Raw genomic sequence first — 20482 nt, 5'->3', positions numbered from 1 at the left:
GGTCAAAATTTGTTCCTTACAATTTTCTAAGTTTGCCAATCAACCTCTTGAGCATTTCCAGAGGTCTAATAAAAATTATGGCTTCTCTTTTTGGGGCACAATCTTCCTGGAATGTTTTTTGGCTATTGCCTTCAATGACATTGCTCAAATCCTTAAAAAAGGAGTGAGGGCAGAACTAATATGAACCTCATTTACATCCTTTCAACCAGAAAATAAAAGTTTGTTCCTTACTGCCACAATGATAGGAGTGAAAAAGGACCAGCAGAGTTTCCACCAGATGCAGGGTCTGTATCCCACCATCTCTTGGATGTTGTCATAAAATCTATTAACACCTGGGTGAAGAAATAAGAAACAGCACAGAAACATATCAGGTAGTGGAGTTGATGGGAAGCTCAGTGGTTCTGAGAGATATAGCCATAAGTTATGATTATATTTGGAAGCTCTACAAAGATCTCAACTTTTCCTCAAGGCAAAAAGTGTGCAAGCTCAAAAGCACCAAAAATCACCTGTTCTCACTCTTCCACATCATAATTTATTAAATAGTGACTAGCAAACTTATTCCCATGCCAAATGAGGAAGTTGTACATGGGCAGGTCAGATGCAAGAAACGCCCTTGATTGATTCCAACTCTAGGTTATATTAGGATGAGAAATTTAGGGTGTAATTTACAATTATAACCCTTCAAACCCATCCCAGCATTGATCAGCTCTGTTGCAGTGCCCACCATGGATGGGCAGAAGTGGAGCTGAAATCAGAGGGCCCCTGATTAATTTTACATTAACTCTGAGTTAATGTGAGCAACATCCTGCTGCTGCTGCTCTCCCAAAGCTGTGTCTCTCACCAGTCCATGGCTCTGATTTCTTCATGGTCAGAGCCTGGAGCTGACAATTCCAAGCCCTGTGTGGACCATCCACTTAAGCTCCTTGTGGGGTCCCTTCCAGCTCAGGATATTCTGTGATTTCTGGGAGAGTTTTGATGTATTTTTCCATTTGCTGGGTTCAGGTTGTGGATATTTAAGGTGATTATTCCCTAACTGACCAAAGAGCCTGGCTCACTGCAGGAACCTGGAGTGAGAGAGTTTCTGGAAAAACGAAATATTACAAATCCCAAGAGTCCTGAGACAATATGTATCCAAAACCTCTGAAGATCCAGGCTTCCCAAGGGAGTGGGATAGGAAAAGAGATGGAATATCACCCTTTTAATATTCCTGAAACTCTTCATGGCTCCCAGGCCTCTTGGCTGGATGTTTAAAAGGCAGCAGCATCTTCCACAGCCAACTTTGAATTATATCCACAGAAACCAAAGCCAGTTTCAGTTCCACCCCCAGCACAAGCACATGCACATCAACCACGGATCAGAGCATGAATTATCCTCAGGGTGTGTAAAGCTCAGGGAAAAACACAAACAGGCTGTTTACCATAGCACCAGGATATCGAGATACACTCAAAGAATACAAGGAACAAGAGACTCATTCCACTGGCAGAGTAGTAGTCAAAAAGCTTAAACACGTAAATTCCACCCTGAAATGGAACAAAAAAAAAGTATGAAAAATAGAGCAAGGCCTCCAGCTTCAAAATGTAACATACAAACTAGTAGCAGTGGGTAGATTAGGGGCCTAATAGTGTAAATTAAACAGGTTAATTTTTTTTAAGGCTTGAGGTCAATCCTGACAAAATTAAGGTTGCTGCTGTTTAATTGGAAAAGTTTCAATTTGCTTTTTCCTTTTTATTTGAAAATTTAATAATAATTTATTAATTAATCATTTCCCTCAAGAAGTTTGCAAAGTCAACATCTCCAGCTGCCACTTTTAGGACTGTAGGAATGTGGGGATGTGCATTTTGCTGTGCCCTGAGCCCTGCAGGGGACACCCAGGTAAGGCCTTTTTGGGACTACCTAAAACCAGAGGCCAGCCAGAATTAAGGGAATAAAAGCAGTTCTATTTATTGAGAGGCCTTCAGGTACATTTAGGGCAGACAAAGCCCCTCACGGCCTACACCCAAAATGCACAATGGCTTACAGGTTTTTATATTTTTATAAGTTTGGTCCATTTGCACATTGGGGTGAATCTGCCAATTCCAGCTGCAGGCAATGAAGTCATTGAGCCCAAGTTTGCTCCCCCCAAGTCCCTTTTGTTCCCATCTCTGGGCCCTGAGGCAGTGAGGTGTCCTTGATTGCCAGGCCTGGAGAGGAATTGTTGTGTCTGCCCAAAATGGGAAAGCTGCAGCTGGCACTGGGTGTGGGCTTTGGAGTTACACACTAAAGAGCTGCAGGAGTACGAATAAATTAAAGATATACAAGCTAAAATGCTAAGGCATCATTCCCACTGACACTCAGGAAGTTGCTGCTTGATTTGCAGTAAATATCAGCTACAAGGGGGATTTGTGCTGTGTTTTCTCCCCTCCCACACGTGTGATTTCTGTGTGAGGCAGTCCCAGCCAGCAGGAGCACACAGAGCAGGGATAAAAGCAGGCACTGCCACTTCATGCAGCTCCTGAGAGTGGCTGCTCAGCCAACACCACTTTGAGTTTATGTGAGCAACATCGACAGGCAAGCTGCAGCTGACACGGGGTGTGGAGTTTGGAGTTTACACTAAAGAACAGCAGGAGTATAAATAGATGGAAAATAGAAAAGCTAAATATATAAAAGCAAAACAACCCTAATATAAAAGAATTATATTAATATAAATGATAAATACAAATAAAAATATCAAAGCTAAAATCTAAAGTGCGTTCTACACTTTAACCGCCCAAACCTTGGTGAGCGCCAATCCCTGACAATCCGGGGGCTGGCAGAGATTCCTGGCTGGGCTGGGGAAGGAGAATGGTGTAGCAGGGCAGGGGCAGCCCCAGGGAGCAGTACCTGAGTGATGTTGGACAGCCCTATCACGTAGGACACGATGCACACCACGGCGATGAACAGCTCGCGGCGGTTGCGCAGCAGCTTGGGGAACTCGTCCACCAGGGCAGTGATGAACCCTTCCACGGTGCAGAACTGCAGGGAAAGGGACACAAAACACACTGCAGAGCCCAGCTGGACACAAAACACACTGCAGAGCCCAGCGTGGAGTTTTGGGGAGCAGTTTGTGATTGGACCCTTGGCTGGCCTGAGGCTGCAGCCGTCCAGCGAGAAGGGAAAATTCGCTTGACTGCAGCGGAAGCTCTGCTCCTGAATATCCTTGGTTCTGTCCAAAGAGATCTGTGCAAAAAGATTTCCAGCTCGAGGAACACTCAAAATTCTGAGCTATGAACTGTTGCTTTCGCTCTGTGAACAGGAACTGCTCTTTTTTTTGTAATAAAGTTGATAAACCTTAAGTTGAGGGCTTTCATCCCTCAATCCCACAAAATAAACTTGTTTATTTTGTAAATCACATAAAAAAGTTCTTTTTTATGTGATACAAGACAGCCAACACACAGGGAAAGTCTAACCAGATTGGTGCTTCACACAGAAGGTTAAAGATTCTCATATGATTCTCATATGTAATAAATCAAATATTCTCTGTATCCTCAGAAAACACTTTTGTTGAGGCTGTGTCCTCCAAATGGCCACACTCCAGAGCCCCTCTGTGTGTATATATTCAGATAAATGTTATCATTATGGTGGCTGAAATCTGTGCAAGAAGATTTCCAGCTCGAGGAACACTCAAAATCCCAAGCTATGAACTGTTGCTTTTGCTCTGTGAACAAAAACGGCTCTTTTTTGTAATAAAGATGATGAACCTGCAGTTGAGGGCTTTGGTGCCTCAATCCTACAAAATAAACTTCTTTTTTATGTGATTTACAAAATAAACTTCTTTTTTGTGTAATACAAAAGAAAGCCAACACACAGTCAAAGTCTAACCAGATTGGTGCTTCACGCAGAAGGTTAAAGATTCTCATATGATTCTCATATGTAATAAATAAAATATTCTCTGTATTCCTAGAAAACATTTTTTGTTGAGGCTGTGTCCTCCAAATGACCACACTCCAGAATCTTTTTTTGTGTATATATTCAGATAAATGTTATCATTATGGTGGCTGGAATATGAAAACCAGACGATGAGTAAAGTTTTATTAATTTTCAGCCGAGCAAGTAGAATTCAATCAATGGTTACAGCTCCTGTAAATTAGAGTGGATGAAATGTTTCAGTGACAGACAGAAAATGCAGAGAGCATGACAGCCTGTAGATACATATTCCTTTTAATAATATTAGACCACCTTGCTCTGCTGTTAGTTGCCTAGAGACAAATGCTTTCAAGAATATTTCTGACCCAATTTTTCACAGCAGTTTCCCCCCAGAATGAACAGTGGGTTTTAATGTCAAGCCTGAAACTCACTGAAAAACAAAGAAATCAAAAGTGTAAATTTTCAGCTTCCTTTCATCTCCTAGGATAAAATACCCTCCTTGGTCTTTCTGTGTTCACAGGCTGAAGGCAGCTTGGATTCATAGAAAATGATGGATTTTCAGTCCTGGAAGACAGGTCCAGTGCTAAGGCAGTAAGTCCACATTCCTTTACATGCTGGGAGGGCTGTGCTGGGGACTGGGAGCTGCTGCTTTGCCAACTGCAGCTGATTGCAAATAAATTAACACATCTGCCCAGACTGGGCTCCTGAAAATGATCCAAGAGTTCAGCAGCCAGGGGGGACTTCCCTGACCAAATCCTCCAAATATTGCTTGTGAAATAAGGCAGGGTGAAATAAGGCAGGGTGCTCTCCTGAGTGCTGCCACTGGGGCTGTTCTCGGTATTAAAATTAGCACTGATTTACAAAAGGTTTTGTTGGGCATAGTTATTTCTAAAGAGTTTTCTCTCATGCTCTGTGGTTTTTTATTTGTGTCACAGTCAACATTTCTAATGATTCCATGTGTTAATTATTTAATAGTTTGTTCTAGACAGAGAATATCTTGGATTTGCAAAGCTCAGGGTTGAGTCTCCTCCTTCATTTCCAGTTGTTAGATATCAACCTGAGCTTTGCTACAGCCTAAACCAATAAACTGGTGATCCTTTCCCTTGGGAAGTGATTTCAGAGCACATCAAAACTCAGTAACCATCCCACTGCCCACTGAATTAACTCCAGATCTTAAAATGAAATGTGTGCTGTGTATTTTTGCTCCAGTGTTGAGTTCTGGAGTTGCCTTTCAGAAACTCCTGTGGCATCCAAATCTTGTAAAACATATCCCAGTGTCTCCTACACAGCTGAACACTGCACAGTTAATCTTAACATTGTGATTTAACAGGGGATATTTCAAAGGTAAGCTCCTTTTTGCCTGCAGAATAAATTTTCTGCCCATTTTTCATGTGCTTCCAACAGTTCATGAAAGAGCAAAAGTGTTCAAGCATCTGCTTTTTACTCAGTCTTTCCTGAGTGCCTCCTATTCTTTATTTGATTATTCCAGGGACCTTTATTTGATTATTCCAGGGATCCTGCCCCACTTCCAGCTGACACTCTGAGTTTAGAGTTATACACTGAAGAACTGCAGGACTACAAATACATGAAAAATACAAAAGCTATAAGAATATATTAAAAAATCCTACTATAAAATAATCCTAATATAAAAGAAATAATCCTAATTTATTAAATAAATCCTAAATTATAAAATAAATAGTCTTTATATACACTGAAGAGCTGCAGGATTACAAATATATGAAAAATACAAAAGCTAAATCTATGAAAAAATCATAAAGCAATCCTAATATAAAAGAAATAATCCTAATTTATTAAATAGATTCTAAATCATAAAACAATGAATTCTAAACTATAAAATAAATAATCCTAAATTATTAAATAAATTCTAATTTATTAAATAAATCCTAAATTATAAAATAAATAGTCTTTATATACACTGAAGAACTGCAGGATTACAAATATATGAAAAATACAAAAGCTATAAAAAATTATTAAAAAAACCCTAATATAAAATAGTACTAATATAAAAGAAATAATCCTAATTTATTAAATAAATTCTAAATGATAAAATGATGATTTTGAAATTATAAAATAAATAATCCTAAATTATTAAATAAATAATCCTAACTTATTAAATAAATCCTAATTTATAAAATAAATAATCTTTATATACAATGAAGAACTGCAGGATTACAAATGTATGAAAAATACAAAAGCTAAATATATAAAAAAATCCTGCTATAAAATAATCCTGATATAAAAGAAATAATCCTAAATTATTAAATAAATCCTAAATTATAAAAGAAATAATCCTAAATCATTAAATAAATCCTAATTTATAAAATAAATAATCCTAAATTATTAAATAATTCCTAGTTTATAAAATAAATACTCCTAGTAGAAATAAATAAAATACAAATAAAATATCAAACCTGGTTCCACCCAGCGGCAGAAAATCTGTATTTTTATTGATTTTCACCCCAGTTTTACCTGACTGTCAATGCCCAGCATGAGCAGCATGGAGAAGAAGAGGATTGCCCAGAGAGGGGAGATGGGCAGCTGTGTCACTGCCTCTGGGTAAGCCAGAAACGCCAGTCCAGGGCCTGGGGAGAGACAGGAGACACAACATCAGTGTCAGGGGCCGGGGTTGGGATCCTCTCTCCTGCTGGGCTCTGGGTGCAGCCCCCGAGCAGGGATTTCAGTGCTCACTGCTCCCTGACCACCAGGGCACTGCAAACACCTGGCTTTGAAAGTGAACCAGCCAAAACAACAACAAAAAAATTATAAATACACCCCAAAGCCCCTCAAAGCCAACCAGCAGAACACTGGATGGGGTCAGCAGCTGCTCCTGCTTTGCACCACTCAGAAAAGAAACAGAGCTCAGCAATGGAGAAGTCACTTCCCAGCATTTCCATCTGCTATTCCACTCCACTCCCTCCCTCTAAATACACATTTGAATAAACTCTGTCATTGTGGATAACCAAAATTTTTAATTCTTCTTCTTGCTAACTGCAGATGGGGGGCAGAGTGTTAAACCCCTATTAAAATCCCCTATTTTAAAACTCTATTTAAAAGGGTTTTTTTGTTGTTCTCGTGGCATAGCTGGAGGTCAGCGTCAGAGGGAAAACCAGCAAATTTAATAAATAAATTTATTAATACAAAGAATATATTATAAATATACTAAGTTATAATAAATATATATTTATTACATAAAAATTATATATATTTACTTTTTAGTTAATGTAATATTTAATATATTTGTTATATAATAAGTATATATTCATTATATAGTCTATTTATATTTAACTATTAATTGATATAATATTTAATATATTTATTATATAATAAATATATATACATATAATAAATATAATAAACTATAAATTTATAAAGACACAGAACTAAAACTCGTGTGTTTCACCTAAGGAGTGCCTCTGATTTTTCAGTTTCCATTAAAAGCCTGTCAGTGACAAGTGCTTGGTCCCAGCCCCCAAACCAGTGGAGCAAGGGTACCATCAACACCTGGATTGTCAAAGTCTAATGAGGATTTTGAAGCAATTAATTGCTAACAAGAGCAGATATGACTGGAAAGCAGTTCAGAAAGCATTCCAAATAGCAGTGCTAAAAGCAAAATAAACTTCAGATAAATATGTTAATTTTACTCTGCTTGGTGTTCCATAGAAATGCAGCTGTGTCTTTTAATAATATAATTTGTTTTATAAGGCTGTATAAAAGATGGCAAAACAACCTCTCATGGTGGTAAAATCTGGCACCAGCCTCTGAGCTTACTAGGAGAAATAGAAGCCTTAATTAAAGGTCAAATTTTTAAATATCCTTTGCAATTAGTGGCCATGGGCATCTTTCAGAGATCTGTTATCAAATGTACTTAATATGATGTAAAAATATTGTGGTGTTTGCAGGTGCAGCCTTTATATAACTCCTTCTGTATCAAAGAAATAAATCCAAAAAGCTTATTTCACACACCACTGCCTTTCCAGAGCAGCTTCTAATAACAGTGCCTGCCATCATCACTTTGCACCTAATCTCTTTGTATGTGTAATTTATTGAAGATTATTTCTAGCGCTTAAATTCTCTCCTTTTCTCACCAAGGAGAATATTCCAGCGGGTTTTGTGTTTGCTAATACAGTCATCCAGATTTTGCCCACCAGCGAGCTGCAGCCAAGCTCTGAGTTATGAGATCCCTCCCTGTGGCCAGAACTGCTAAGTGAGTATCTGGTGCACCAGCTGGGGCAGGGCAGCCATCTGCTCTGCTGCTTTTTGAGCTTTTTGAGCTGGAAGACACACAAGGAAGAACAGAATCCTCCCATGGAGAGCTCCACAGCTCCCTGCCCTAAATAAAATGTCTGTCATGATACAGAGCCACATGAAACAGGTGTAGGTGTGAACAGGGGAGAGAAATGAATCTGCCTCCAAGGGTTTAACCTCAAGAAATGGGAAAAGGAGTTAAAACCCAGCTGAATTGGGAAATATTAGTTTAAAAACCACCCCATCATGACCAGCATTCCTCCTGCTCTGCCTGGAGTGGGTTGGGACAACACTTTTCCTTCTGGGAGACTGAGGGGACAGGGAGCTGAGGAGCTGTGAGGAGAGATTTTGAGCAGCTGCAGGAACAACCTACAAGCAAAAAAAAAACCCCCAAAACAACAAAACCCTGATGCACAGCTTAGAGGAAAAGATTTTGGGTACCTGATGCTGCCACATCTGCAATTGGCCTCTTTGTGACATTGGCCATGAATCCCACAATGGAGAAGATGACAAAGCCAGCAAACATGCTCGTGCATGAGTTTATGCAGCACACTATGATGGAGTCCCTGAAACAAAGGGAAGGGGCTTTAAGCAGCAGGGAAAGCAAATGTTCATCCTTTTTGGGTTGTTTTATTTATTTATTTTTGTCCTGTGGAAAGATCTCAATGATTTAGGATTTCACAGTTTAGGATTTCCCAGTCTGGGCTCCATTCCATGCTGGGGAAGTCTCTCCCCTTGGTGTAAAGGCAGTTACACATCTCACCCCCAGCCAGACAGAACAGTGAATATCCAGCACTAAACTATATTTCAATTATCTGTGCACAGAGACAGAAGCCAGCTCCAGCTGAGACAGGCAAGTGGCACTGCAATATGTGCAGTCATCTGCTTACCTGTAAACATTATTGTGGAAAGGGTTGTAACTTCCAAGGGCAATCAGTGAACCAAGGCCCAAACCGTAGGAGAAGAAAATCTGTGTGGCAGCATCCAGCCAAACCTGATGGCAGGAAACAATTTTTTTAAAAAATCTGTTTCTGCTCTTGAGGAGCAGCTCATATGGCTGAAAGGGGAGCAGTGAGGAGTGAAACTTTGGTTTACCAGCATGCAATATTTACCTCAGAGTCTGAAAGCTTGCTGAAGTTGGGAGTTATATAGAATAAAATGCCTTCCTTTGCTCCGGGCAGTGTTACACCACGGAAGAACAAGATAAGCAGCATAACATAGGGATAAGTAGCAGAGAAATACACCACCTGATGTGAAGAAAGAAGACAGTGTTAAGTGTGCAAGGAGGAATGATCCAAAGTATTTGCTCCCTGAAACTACTCTAACAGCAACTGGGAATGGCTCTTAAAATTGAGGCATTTTTCAGTGAAAAGGTTTGGGAAGTGCCTACAGGAAAATTCCCTAAACTCCAGCTCCAAAGGCAGGTGGCTGTTTCCTATTTTTCTGAAAAGAGAACAGTGTGGACTAGGATGTTTTCACTTTTTTTTTTTGGGTATTTAACACAAGGAAGTCCCAAAAGCACAAGGATCATGGCACCAGGATCCTGCTTGTAACACATCTGGCAGTTCATTTTTCCCATTCTCTCCTCCTCTGCATTACAGGCTCCTCTTTCTTGCCTTTCCAGAGGTCCTGTAAGAAACCCTTTCTGAACTCAGACTAAGCCCTCTTTCTGCCCTCTTCTTCCCCTCTTTTTGGCCTCTTTGTGCTTTGGAGACAGGAGAAAGAAGATGATTTGCTCTGAGCTCAGCTCAGCCCTGTCCAACACACAGTTCAAGGTGGGTCACAGTTATAACCTCTTGTCAAAAACCAACAATCTGTTCCCTCAGTGTGAAGAAATCCCAGCCCTCCGCACCAGACCTCAGTTCTTCTAACCCAACACCAAACCCCATTGCTGTGGCTTTTCATTTCCCTGGGATTTCTTCCGACAGGGAAAGGCATCAACCATCAGCAGATGTTGCTGCCCTTTCATTCAGAAAGGTCTCTCAAGAGTATAATTTCCTTTAATTGATTTGTAAATCCTAATTTCCATTCACAGCCAGGCGGACCCCAAGAAGCACAGGGTGAAATCCTGTGAGAGGACCTCAAATGTTTCTCACATGAGGGAAGATGGGAGCAGCTCTTCCCAACACTTCCTTACATATCCAGGTCCAGCAAGAATTTTGCATTTATTGCACAGTTCTTCTGAATATTCCAGCTGGTTTGATAGCAATAGAGTGAGGATGAAGTGGTTTGGTTCCAGCAAGAATTTTGCATTTATTTTACATTTATTGCAAAATTCTTGCTGGAACCAAACCACTACATCCTCACTCTGGTGCTATCCAAGCTGGAATATTCATCCCAGGAATGAGCAGGAATATTTTTAGGTGATTTTGTACCTGGCCAAGACAAGAGGCCTGTAAGTGAAGCATCTTAGGCTGTGGTCTGACCTAGCTAGAGAGAAGGCAGCTCTTCCTAAAACATGGGGCTGTATTAATCCAAGAAAACACAAATTAAATCCTTCAATGAGCTCTGACAGCCAAACTTCCCCCGGCGCCTCTTACCTCAAGAATTTTCAGAATATTTGAGCAAAATGGGCATTTTAAATTGAAAGGTATTAACAATACTTTTTAATCTTACCTTTCCAGTCCAGCCTACCCCCTTCCAGATACAAAAATACACCAGGATCCAGGCAATTGCCAGGGTGATTGCCAGGGGCCATCGGATTTGCCCGGGCTTTTCCAAGCCGTCGGTCATTTGGTGCATGTTGCGTCTGCAAGGAGCCAACACAACATTTGGCAAAGGATTCAGGGGGTGAGACAGGAAGGACAGCAAGGTGATCCTTGGGCATGCACGGGGAGGAGGGAGGGAAATGCTGAGCTTACTCCCAGAACTCCACCACGGCACTTGTCATGTTGGTGGTGTTCGCTAGGGTGTAGTTGGAGAAGCAGCGGTCGGTGTTCCAGGGGTTCTCACAGTGTTTCCAAGGAAGGGTCTGCAGAGGGGAGAGCACCAAAAACCTGGAGTCAAACACTTCTTAAGCAAGGATTACCTCAGGTGTCTCTTTCTTTGATAGAACTGACAGCTGAGTGCAGAACTAAAGCACCTGGAGCTCTGCAGACATTGATCTCTCCGGGGTGAAAGTTATTTCAATTCCTATCAGTTGTGGGAGGCAGGTGTGGAAATATTCCCTCTTTTCCTTAAAATTGCGGCCCAAATGCTCTGGATTCAATGCACTCACCATGAGAGTATGTTGAAACAGCACACAGGACCTCCTGGAGGTCCTGGTACCTCTTGTTGCACAAGAGATAACAAAATTGGGATGGTTATTGATCAGAGAATTTAATTTTCCCCTCAAGTCAGAGGATAATTGGAGAAAGATTAAATATCTATCTGTTATGTGCATGTTCTGCATGTGTCCATCCCATCTTTCAGAAGCTGTGAGGAGCAGAACCTGTTTCTCATGGTATCCATTAGAATGAGCCTCATTTAAATACAATTTATAATCTTTTTGATGGTAATTGTTGGGAAATCCTCTCACAGAACTGCATGCTTTATACACAAGGAGAAGAGGCTTCAAGGGAATTAGAAATCAATATTCATTTAACACGGGCCACAAGAAACACTTCCAGACTCTGCCTGACCTTTCACATCAATACCAATTCTGAGGACAACAAAGCAGAAATGGTCATGTCACTCCCAGACAGTAATTAATGCAAATTTGGTCAAGGCAAAATCCTTTAAAGCCAAGAACAAGCAAGCATGAGCAAAATTTATAGAAGAGACAATTGAACAATGCTGCATTAATTATATACAACTTATGTAAGAATGCTTCCTTGGATGGCCAAACCCCACAGATCAGACAGGACTTACTCAGCTGATGAATCACCCTTGAGGGGGAAAAAAAGGCAGCTAAAAATAAAGTAAACAGGAAAGAAAACAAAGCAAAAATAACAACAATGAATGGAAGTTCAGAGCTAATCAAATCACAGACCTTCCATTCCATGGGGGTTTCTTTAATAAACCCCTCCATCATGAAGCCACATTGCAATGATACTGTTTCCCAAAGAACTCCTGTTTGTGTGGCTGCTACTGAAGAAACAAAATAATTAGTTGTACACTAGAATTTTTCTTAGGGGAGTGACTGACCTGTAAGCTCAGTTTTCTGCTCTAAATTTCTTGTGGAGAAAAAAAAAACTAAAAGGGATTTTTACAAAATAGGGTTTTTTTTTCAGTAAGAATGGATTATCCTACAGATTTCTGTGCATGCTGTGTTAACCTCACACATCTACACTGAGGCAGATTAGTGGTGTATCCATATTTTACTTGGCTTTACATCCAAGAAATAATTCCCCATCCCCTCTGACACACACTTACAGTGGTAAAGGAATTATACAGGTAGTATATGGCCCAGGAAATAATCACAATGTAGTAAATATTTAGCCAAAAGGACAGGACTGCAGCAGCCAGCCCCACACCTGCAAGGAAAACAAAGAGAAATAAAACCAAGGGAACTTCCAAGTGAAGGGCAAACACATCACATGGGGCAGGCACCACTGGGACATGTTGTAGGAGTGAGAGTTCCAGCAGGGCCACTACACAGAGGTGATTATTTGGGTGATGGCTCAGCCATCCGTGAGCTCACTGCCAGCCTTCGGCGGTGCAGTCCCACCTGCTGAGAGTTCCTGGCACGTTTTACTCCCAGGAAAAGGAGCTAAATCAGCTCATTCTCTGGCAGAGCAGCCCCACAGGAGCAGGTGGCAGATGCTCACACAGTGAGAATGTGTTCCAAGGCACTCAGGACACGATCAGAGTGCCTGCTGGCAGCCAGACCAAAGACGTGCCAGGGCTCCACCACGAGGGTGTCTTCTGCTCCACGTGGACACTCCAGGGGTGTTCTGAACTATTCCATGACCCTGAGCTGGAGGAAGTGCTCACAGAAATCAGGATAATGCAAAGCCAGGCTGTACCAACCCCTACCAACAGCAGCAACTCGAGCAAAACCACTTCTCTGTGAGAGACAATTCCATCTCCCTGCGTTTTCCCAGTGCTAAATCTCCCAGAGCAAAATCCAATCTCAACAAACTCTCAGCTCACCCTGTGCTAATTGTCAGTCCTACTGGGTGAGGTAATTTGTAACACCACGTGCAGCTCTGCTGGGCCAGAACTCAGCTCAGGAGCTCAGAAGTGTCAAAGGATTTGGGATTAGAAGGGTGAAAATCATCATTTGGGAGGTCTGTGGGTCTGTGCAGAATTGAGATTTAAACCCCTGGGGTTCTGCCAATCAAACCTCAAACTTAAAGCATGGAGTGAGTTTTTCTTAAGGATTTTGGCATGAAATTACCAAAAGTGCCTGGCTTTTGAATTTAAGTTTAAAAACCAGTTGATGCCAATCTCTGTCAGCTCAGAAAAATTTACCAAAGTTTACCAAATCGCTGTGAACACATCAAATCCTGCTCAGACAACTACTGCTGGATATGCTATTTTTAATAGTCTTCATGCATTTCTAGAGAAACCCTCAAGAGTTTTTGAAGCTCAAAAATAAGTTTGTTACAATTCTAATGCTATTTTTAATGGAGAATAAATGGAGAATAAATGGAGAATAAAAAATATAGCCCAGCATGTTTCAAAATCATCAGAAAATCAGTGTGTCTTCTCTAGAAAAATCATGGTTTAAATATAAATGAAAGGCACAAAGAAATATCCTTGCCCTGGCATTTTGGGAAACTTCTGCAATTTGGAACCAAATGAGAAAGAATTGGAATCCATACTGTACCTTTGAACATTGGAGCAAGCTTCCACACTCCAAGGCCTCCTATAGATGTGTACTGACCAAGGGAGCACTCCAAAAGGAACAGTGGCACTCCAGCAAAAATTAAAGTAAGGAAATAGGGAATCAGGAATGCACCTAAAAACAAATTTTTAACAAGCCTGTTACAGTGGGGAAAAACACAAGTGAATTTCCAGTTTCCATCCCTGTTACGTATGAAAAGAAACCCACAGGGATTTTTTCCTCTCAAATGTAACTTTTAGTGGAAATCACACGTGTACTTCTGAACCAGCACCTCCAGAGGTGAAAATAAAGGGAAAACCAGAACTCCCTATAGTTTAAATATTTTCTGTTGAAGTAAAAAGCTGAAATCCAGAAGCCTGTGGGCTTTGCTGCCTTCACCTCTCACGGAGAGCACAAAGGCTTTAACCAGCCCTGGCTGCTTTCCAGCCTTTTATGGAGAGCTCAGAGTCAGCTACAAACCCCATGAAATCCTCTCAAAACTCAGCCCAAAAGAGAGGGATCTGCAGGGTGGGATGGAGGGCAGCGTGCTTTAGTTCTGCTCTGATACTTTATGGTCTTTTAAGTGCCACTGACAGCTCGGAGTTAGGATAAACTTCAGGGCAGAGCTCAAAGCAGAGCTCCACAATCCAAAATGGCTCTGAACCTCCTGGAAAAGTGGAAAGCACTAAAACCAAAAAAACAAAACAAAACAAAAAAACCCCAAGTCAAAACAAAAACAATAAAATTCCCAAAACAAAACAAAACAAAAAGCAAAAAACAAACACAACAACAAAGCAACAAAAAACCCTAGCTCCAAAACACTACAGCAAACAACCAAAAAATCAAAAACCAAACCAAAAAAACAAAAAAATCCCCCAAAACAAAACAAAAAACCCAAAAACTAAACCAAAGCAACAACAAAACTCCAAAACACCAAAAATCGAAAATCCCCCAAAAACCCCCCAAACCCCTCACAGCAAAGAAACAAACAAAAAATAAAAAAACCAAACCAAAACAACAACAAAACCCAAAAATACAAAACAAAGTAAAACCAAAAAAGACTCCACAGCAAACAATCAAACAAAAAGACCAAAACCCCAAACCAAAACAACAAAAACTGAAAGACCAAACAAAACAGAAAACTCAAAAAAACTATTAAAAACAACATAGCTAACGAACAAAAAAAAGCCAATAAAACCAACCTCAACCTCACCCAATAAACCAAACCAACTAATTAACCAAAAAAAAAACCAACCCAAAAACTTCTCAAAAAAATCCTGCAACCCCACAAAAAAACAACAAAAAGTCCCCAACCATATGTATGAAAAATCTCTCCAAACCAGGTTTTGATTTGCTGGTGTTTTGCTGGTGACTCCTACCCCACAAACCCGCCCAACGTACCTCCGCCATTCTTGCCGCACAGGTAGGGAAATCTCCACACATTCCCTAAGCCAATGGCATAACCTACACAGGACATAAGAAAGTCAAATTTCCCTTTCCAAGTGTCTCGGTCTGGAAGGTCCGTCTTCTTCTTCTGCACTTTTACTACCAAGGTTTTGGGCTTGTCGTTGGTGATGGAGGCGTCGACCTCGGTGGAGATCTGTCCGTCCGCCACTTTGGTGCCGTTGGTGGCCATGTCTCTGGGCTTGGCAGGCGAGGCTCTGGCGGCGGCGGGGCGGGAGATGTCAGCACCAGTCCACGTGGACAGCAGCTTTGCGGCTCGTGGCGATCCACCCGATGCACCAGGGAGCGACGGCGAGCGCAGGGCCGGCCCGCGGAGCCGCCGCGCGGAGCCTCAGCGCGCCCCGGAGCCACCTGCGCGACACCAGGGACACACTCAGACACATGGACACGGGATCGTGGGAGGAACGGGCCCTGCTCTAGGGGATGGGGCTGCACCCACCAATCCCTACAAAACAAGCCCTAAAATCCACGGGTTGGAACTTTTCCCCATGGATCGCCCATGAGTTTACAGAAGAAAGAATTTAAAAGAAAACTAAACCAAGTAATAGCAGTTGCCACCTTTAGTAATGGGAATACTGAATTTGGAATGTCCACACTAATCCAAAACAATCTCCAAAACCCATTTATGATATTTTTTGATAGATCTATTTTATGATAGATCTTCTGTGAGTCTACAGAAAAAAGAATTTAAAAACAAACAAACCAAGGAATAGCGGCTGCCACCTTTAATAGAGGGAATACTGAATTTAGAATGTCCACTGCCATGTTACCAAAACAATCTCCACGACACATTTATTATATTTTTTCCTATGGGTCACCTATGAGTCTACAGAGAAAAGGATTTAACAAAACCACAAACCAAGGAGTAGCAGTTGCCACCTTTAATAGTGGCTTAATACCGAATTTAGAACTTTCACTGTGATGTTACCAAAACAATCTCCAAGACTCATTTATTGTATTTTTTTCTATGTATCCCCTATGAGTATACAGAAGAAAGAATTCAAAAACCCCAAGGAATAGCAGTTGCCACCTTTGATAGTGGGTTAATGCTGAATTTGGAATGATCATAACTAATCCAAAATAATCTCCAAGACCCATTTACATATTCTTTCCTATGGATTGCTTATGAGTTTACAGAAAAAAGAATTAAAAAAAAGAAACCAAACCCACAGAATAGCAGTTGCCACCCTTAAAATAGTGGGTTAATTCTGAATTTGGAATGTTCGTGACTAATCCAAAACAATCTCCAAGACCCACGGATTGTATTTTGTCCCTATAGATCTTCTATGAGTCTACAGAAAAAAGAATTTAAAAAAACCAAACCAAGGAATAGCAGTTGCTACCTTTAATAGTGGGTTAGTACTGAATTTAGAACGCTCACTGTGATGTTAACAAAACAATCTCCAAGACCCATTTATTGTATTTTTTTCTATGGATTACCTATGAGTCTACAGAGGAAAGAATTTAAAAGAAAACTAAACCCAGGAATAGCAATTGCCACTATTAATAGTGGGTTAACAGTAAATTTTAAAGTTCACTGTTAACCCCAAATCTCTAAGACCCATGGATTGTATTTTCCCCCTGTAGAATTCCTATGAGTTTACAGAAAATAGAATAAAAAAAAAAAAAACAAACATGAAATAGCAGTTGTCACCTTTAATAGTGGGTTAATACTGAATTTGGAATGTTCACACCTAATCCAAAACAATCTCCAAGACACATTTATTATATTTTTTCCTATGGATCGCCTATGAGTCTACAAAGAAAAGAATTAAAAAAAAGAACCAACCAAGGAATAGCAGTTGCCACCTTTAATAGTGGGAATGCTGAACTTAGAACATTCATGGCTAAACCAAAACAATCTCCAAGAGCCATTTATTATATTGTTTCCTATAGATTGCTCATGAGTCTACAGAAAAACAAACCCCAGGGAACAGCAGTTGCCACCTTTAATAGTGGGTTAATGCTGAATTTGGAATGTTCAGGACTAATCCAAAACAATCTCCAAGACCCATTTATTTTATTCTTTCCTATAGATCTCTTATGAGTCTATAGAAAAAAGAATTTAAAGATAATCAAGAAATAGCAGTTGGCACCTTTAATAGTAGGTTAACAATAAATTTTAAAAGTTCACTGTTAATCCAAAACAATCTCCAAGACCCACGGATTGTATTTTGTCCCTATAGATCTTCTATGAGTCTACAGAAAAAAGAATTTAAAAAACCAAACCAAGGAATAGCAGTTGCTACCTTTAATAGTGGGTTAATACTGAATTTAGAACGTTCACTGCGATGTTACCAAAACAATCTCCAAGACCCATTTATTGTATTTTTTTTCTATGGATCACCTATGAGTCTACAGAGGAAAGAATTTAAAAGAAAACTAAACCAAGGAATAGCAGTTGCCACCTTTAATAATGGGAATACTGAACTTAGAACATTCAGAGGTTATCCAAAACAATCTCCAAAACCCATTTATTATCTTTTTTCCTATGGTTTGCCTATGAATCTACAAAGAAAAGAATTAAAAAAAAAGAACCAACCAAGGAATAGCAGTTGCCATCTTTAATAGTGGGTTAATACTGAATTTAGAATGTCCACGACTAATCCAAAACAATCTCCAAGACACATTTATTATATTCTTTCCTATGGATTGCCTATGAGTCTACAGAGAAAAGAATTAAAAAAAAAATCAAGAAATAGCAAAGAGTAAATTTTAAAAGTTCACTGTTAATCCAAAACAATCTCCAAGACCCACAGATTGTATTTTGTCCCTATAGATCTTCTGTGAGTCTACAGAAAAAAGAATTTAAAAAACCCAAACCCCAAGGAATAACAGTTGCCACCTTTAATAGTGGATTAATAGTGAATTTAGAACGCTCACAATTAATCCAAAGTGATCTCTGAGACCCATTTATTATATTTTGTCCCTGTAGATCACTTACAAGTCTAAAGAAAAAAGAATAAAAAAAAAAAAAACAAGGAATAGCAGTTGCCATCTTTAATAGTGGATTAATAGTGAATTTAGAACATCCACAATTAATCCAAAACAATCACTGACACCCACTGATTATATTTCATCCCTATATATCTCTTACAAGTCTACAGAAATAATTAAAAAAAAAGAAAAAAACAGATCAAGCATAGCTGTTGCCCCCATTAATAGTAGATTTAGAGAGTTCACTATTAATACAAAACAATCTCCAAGATCCACTTATTATACTTTGTACCTATAAATCTCTTATGAGTTTACAGAAAGAATTAAAAAAAAATAAATCAAGAAACAGCAGTTGCCACCCTTTACAGTGGATTAATAGTGTGTTTAGAACATTCAATATTAATCCAAAACAATCTCCAAGACCCACTGATTATAATTTTTCCTATAGATCTCCTAGGAATCTACAGAAAGAATTAAAAAAATAATCAAGGAATAGCAGTTGCCACCATTAATAGTGGATGTAGAGTGTTCACTAGTAACGAAAACAATCTCCAAGACCCATTTATTATATTTTTTCTAGATTTTCTATGAGTCTACAGACAAAAGAATTTAAAAAAAAATAAATAGCAGCTGCCATCTTTTATAATGGATTAATAATAAATTTAGAACATTTCCTATTAATCCAAAACATTAGAACATTTACTATTAAACCAAAACAATCTCCAAGACCCATTCCTTATATTTGTCCCTATTAATTTCTTTTGTGTCTACAGAAAGAATTAAAAAAAAATTAAGAAGTATCACTTGCCACCTTTAATGGTAAATTAAACAGTCAATTTTAAAAGTTCACTGTTAATCCAAAACAACCTCCAGTGTGCACTGATTACATTTTGTCCCTATAGATCCCTTACAGGTCTACAGAAAGAATGTAATAATTTCAACTAATAGCAGTTGCCATCTTTAATAGTGGATTAAAACTGAATTTAGAATGTTCACTATTAACCAAAGCAATAGCAAGTAAGACCCACTTATTATAATTTTTCCTATAGATCTCTTACAAGTCTGCAAAATTAATTTAAAAACAATTTCAACTAATAGCAGTTGTCATCTTTAATAATGGGCTACTAGTGAATTTAGAAAGTTCAGTATTAATCCAAAACAATCTCCAAGACCACTTATAATCCTTTTTCCCTATAGATCTCTTATAAGTCTACACTAAAAAGAATTCAAGAAATACCAACCAAGTGATAGAAGTTGCCATGTTTAATAGTGAATAAATGATAAATTTAGACTGTTGGCCATTAACCAAAATAATCTCTCTGAGTATATTTTGTCCCTAGAGATCTCTTAAGAATCTGCAGAAAGAAATTATAAAAAGGTAAATCAAGAAACAGCAGTTGCCACCATTAACAGTGGATTTGTAGTGAAATTAGAAAGTTCTCTTATCTGAAACACCTTTCCCTGAAATGCTCCCAAAGGAATTAAACAATAAATCAGATCAAGCAATGGCACTTAATCCTGGGTAATGATGTCAAGTTTTACATGTGGTTATAATTAGCTGTTAATGTAAGACAAATGTTTGACAAAGCTGAAATTGTCAGCACAGTGAGATGGCAGCCTGCAATGGCCACTCCTCATTTCTGTTCCCAACCATTTTAAACTTTTAAAACACCATTGCTGTTGCTAGGTACACTTCCAAAAGCTAAATAAAACAATAATCAAGGAAGCAAAGATGGATTATGAAAAATATGGATTATAAAAATACCAGGGGTATTTTAATCATTTTTGAAGTGCTTGTGGCTCCTGCACGCTTACACAGCTGGAAAAAACCTACTGAAATAAAGCTTTTCATGTCTTCTGTGACCCATCCACAACCAATTTATTGTCTGTTTTCTCTTGATAACTCCTTTTTGTCACCCAGTGCTCAAACCAGAGGTGCAGCACATGAAACACTGGCCAGGGTGAAGAAGTTGCACTTTGTGTTGGCAACACTGGGCACAAGCTCAGGCAGAGATCAACAACAATTTTATTTACACATTTTTTGAAGGGGGAATTGAGGTTCCAACTGAAAGTTAAAGTAAAAAAAATATAAAATAAAATGTAAAGGCTGTGTTTTTCTTTGAATTGTCATTTTTGATCATTACATGATTATAAAGCCATGTGCAACTATTAAAAGAAGTTTTT

The 20482-nt window shown here is 39.3% G+C and overlaps 1 protein-coding gene across 2 annotated transcripts in view; it reads right to left on the bottom strand.

Moving 5' to 3' along the window:
* The window catches only part of SLC6A1 (solute carrier family 6 member 1), a 73831-nt gene that overhangs the window by 6399 nt on the left and 46950 nt on the right, over positions 1 to 20482 (bottom strand). For both annotated transcript variants that reach the window (XM_059480004.1, XM_059480003.1), the window contains exons 2-13: positions 15299 to 15712; positions 13901 to 14032; positions 12502 to 12602; positions 11010 to 11119; positions 10765 to 10897; positions 9261 to 9395; positions 9039 to 9142; positions 8590 to 8714; positions 6373 to 6485; positions 2860 to 2991; positions 1418 to 1520; positions 232 to 332 (exon numbers count right to left, since the gene is read on the bottom strand). In XM_059480004.1, coding sequence (XP_059335987.1) covers positions 232 to 332; positions 1418 to 1520; positions 2860 to 2991; positions 6373 to 6485; positions 8590 to 8714; positions 9039 to 9142; positions 9261 to 9395; positions 10765 to 10897; positions 11010 to 11119; positions 12502 to 12602; positions 13901 to 14032; positions 15299 to 15533 — 1524 coding nt within the window. In that variant the 5' untranslated portion in view covers positions 15534 to 15712. The remainder of the gene's footprint in view (positions 1 to 231; positions 333 to 1417; positions 1521 to 2859; positions 2992 to 6372; positions 6486 to 8589; positions 8715 to 9038; positions 9143 to 9260; positions 9396 to 10764; positions 10898 to 11009; positions 11120 to 12501; positions 12603 to 13900; positions 14033 to 15298; positions 15713 to 20482) is intronic.

The sequence above is a fragment of the Ammospiza nelsoni genome, chromosome 11 (assembly GCF_027579445.1).
Source record: "Ammospiza nelsoni isolate bAmmNel1 chromosome 11, bAmmNel1.pri, whole genome shotgun sequence".
NCBI lineage: Eukaryota > Metazoa > Chordata > Aves > Passeriformes > Passerellidae > Ammospiza > Ammospiza nelsoni.
Note: the sequence above shows the minus strand (reverse complement) of the source record. Positions and strands in the feature narration are given on the sequence as shown.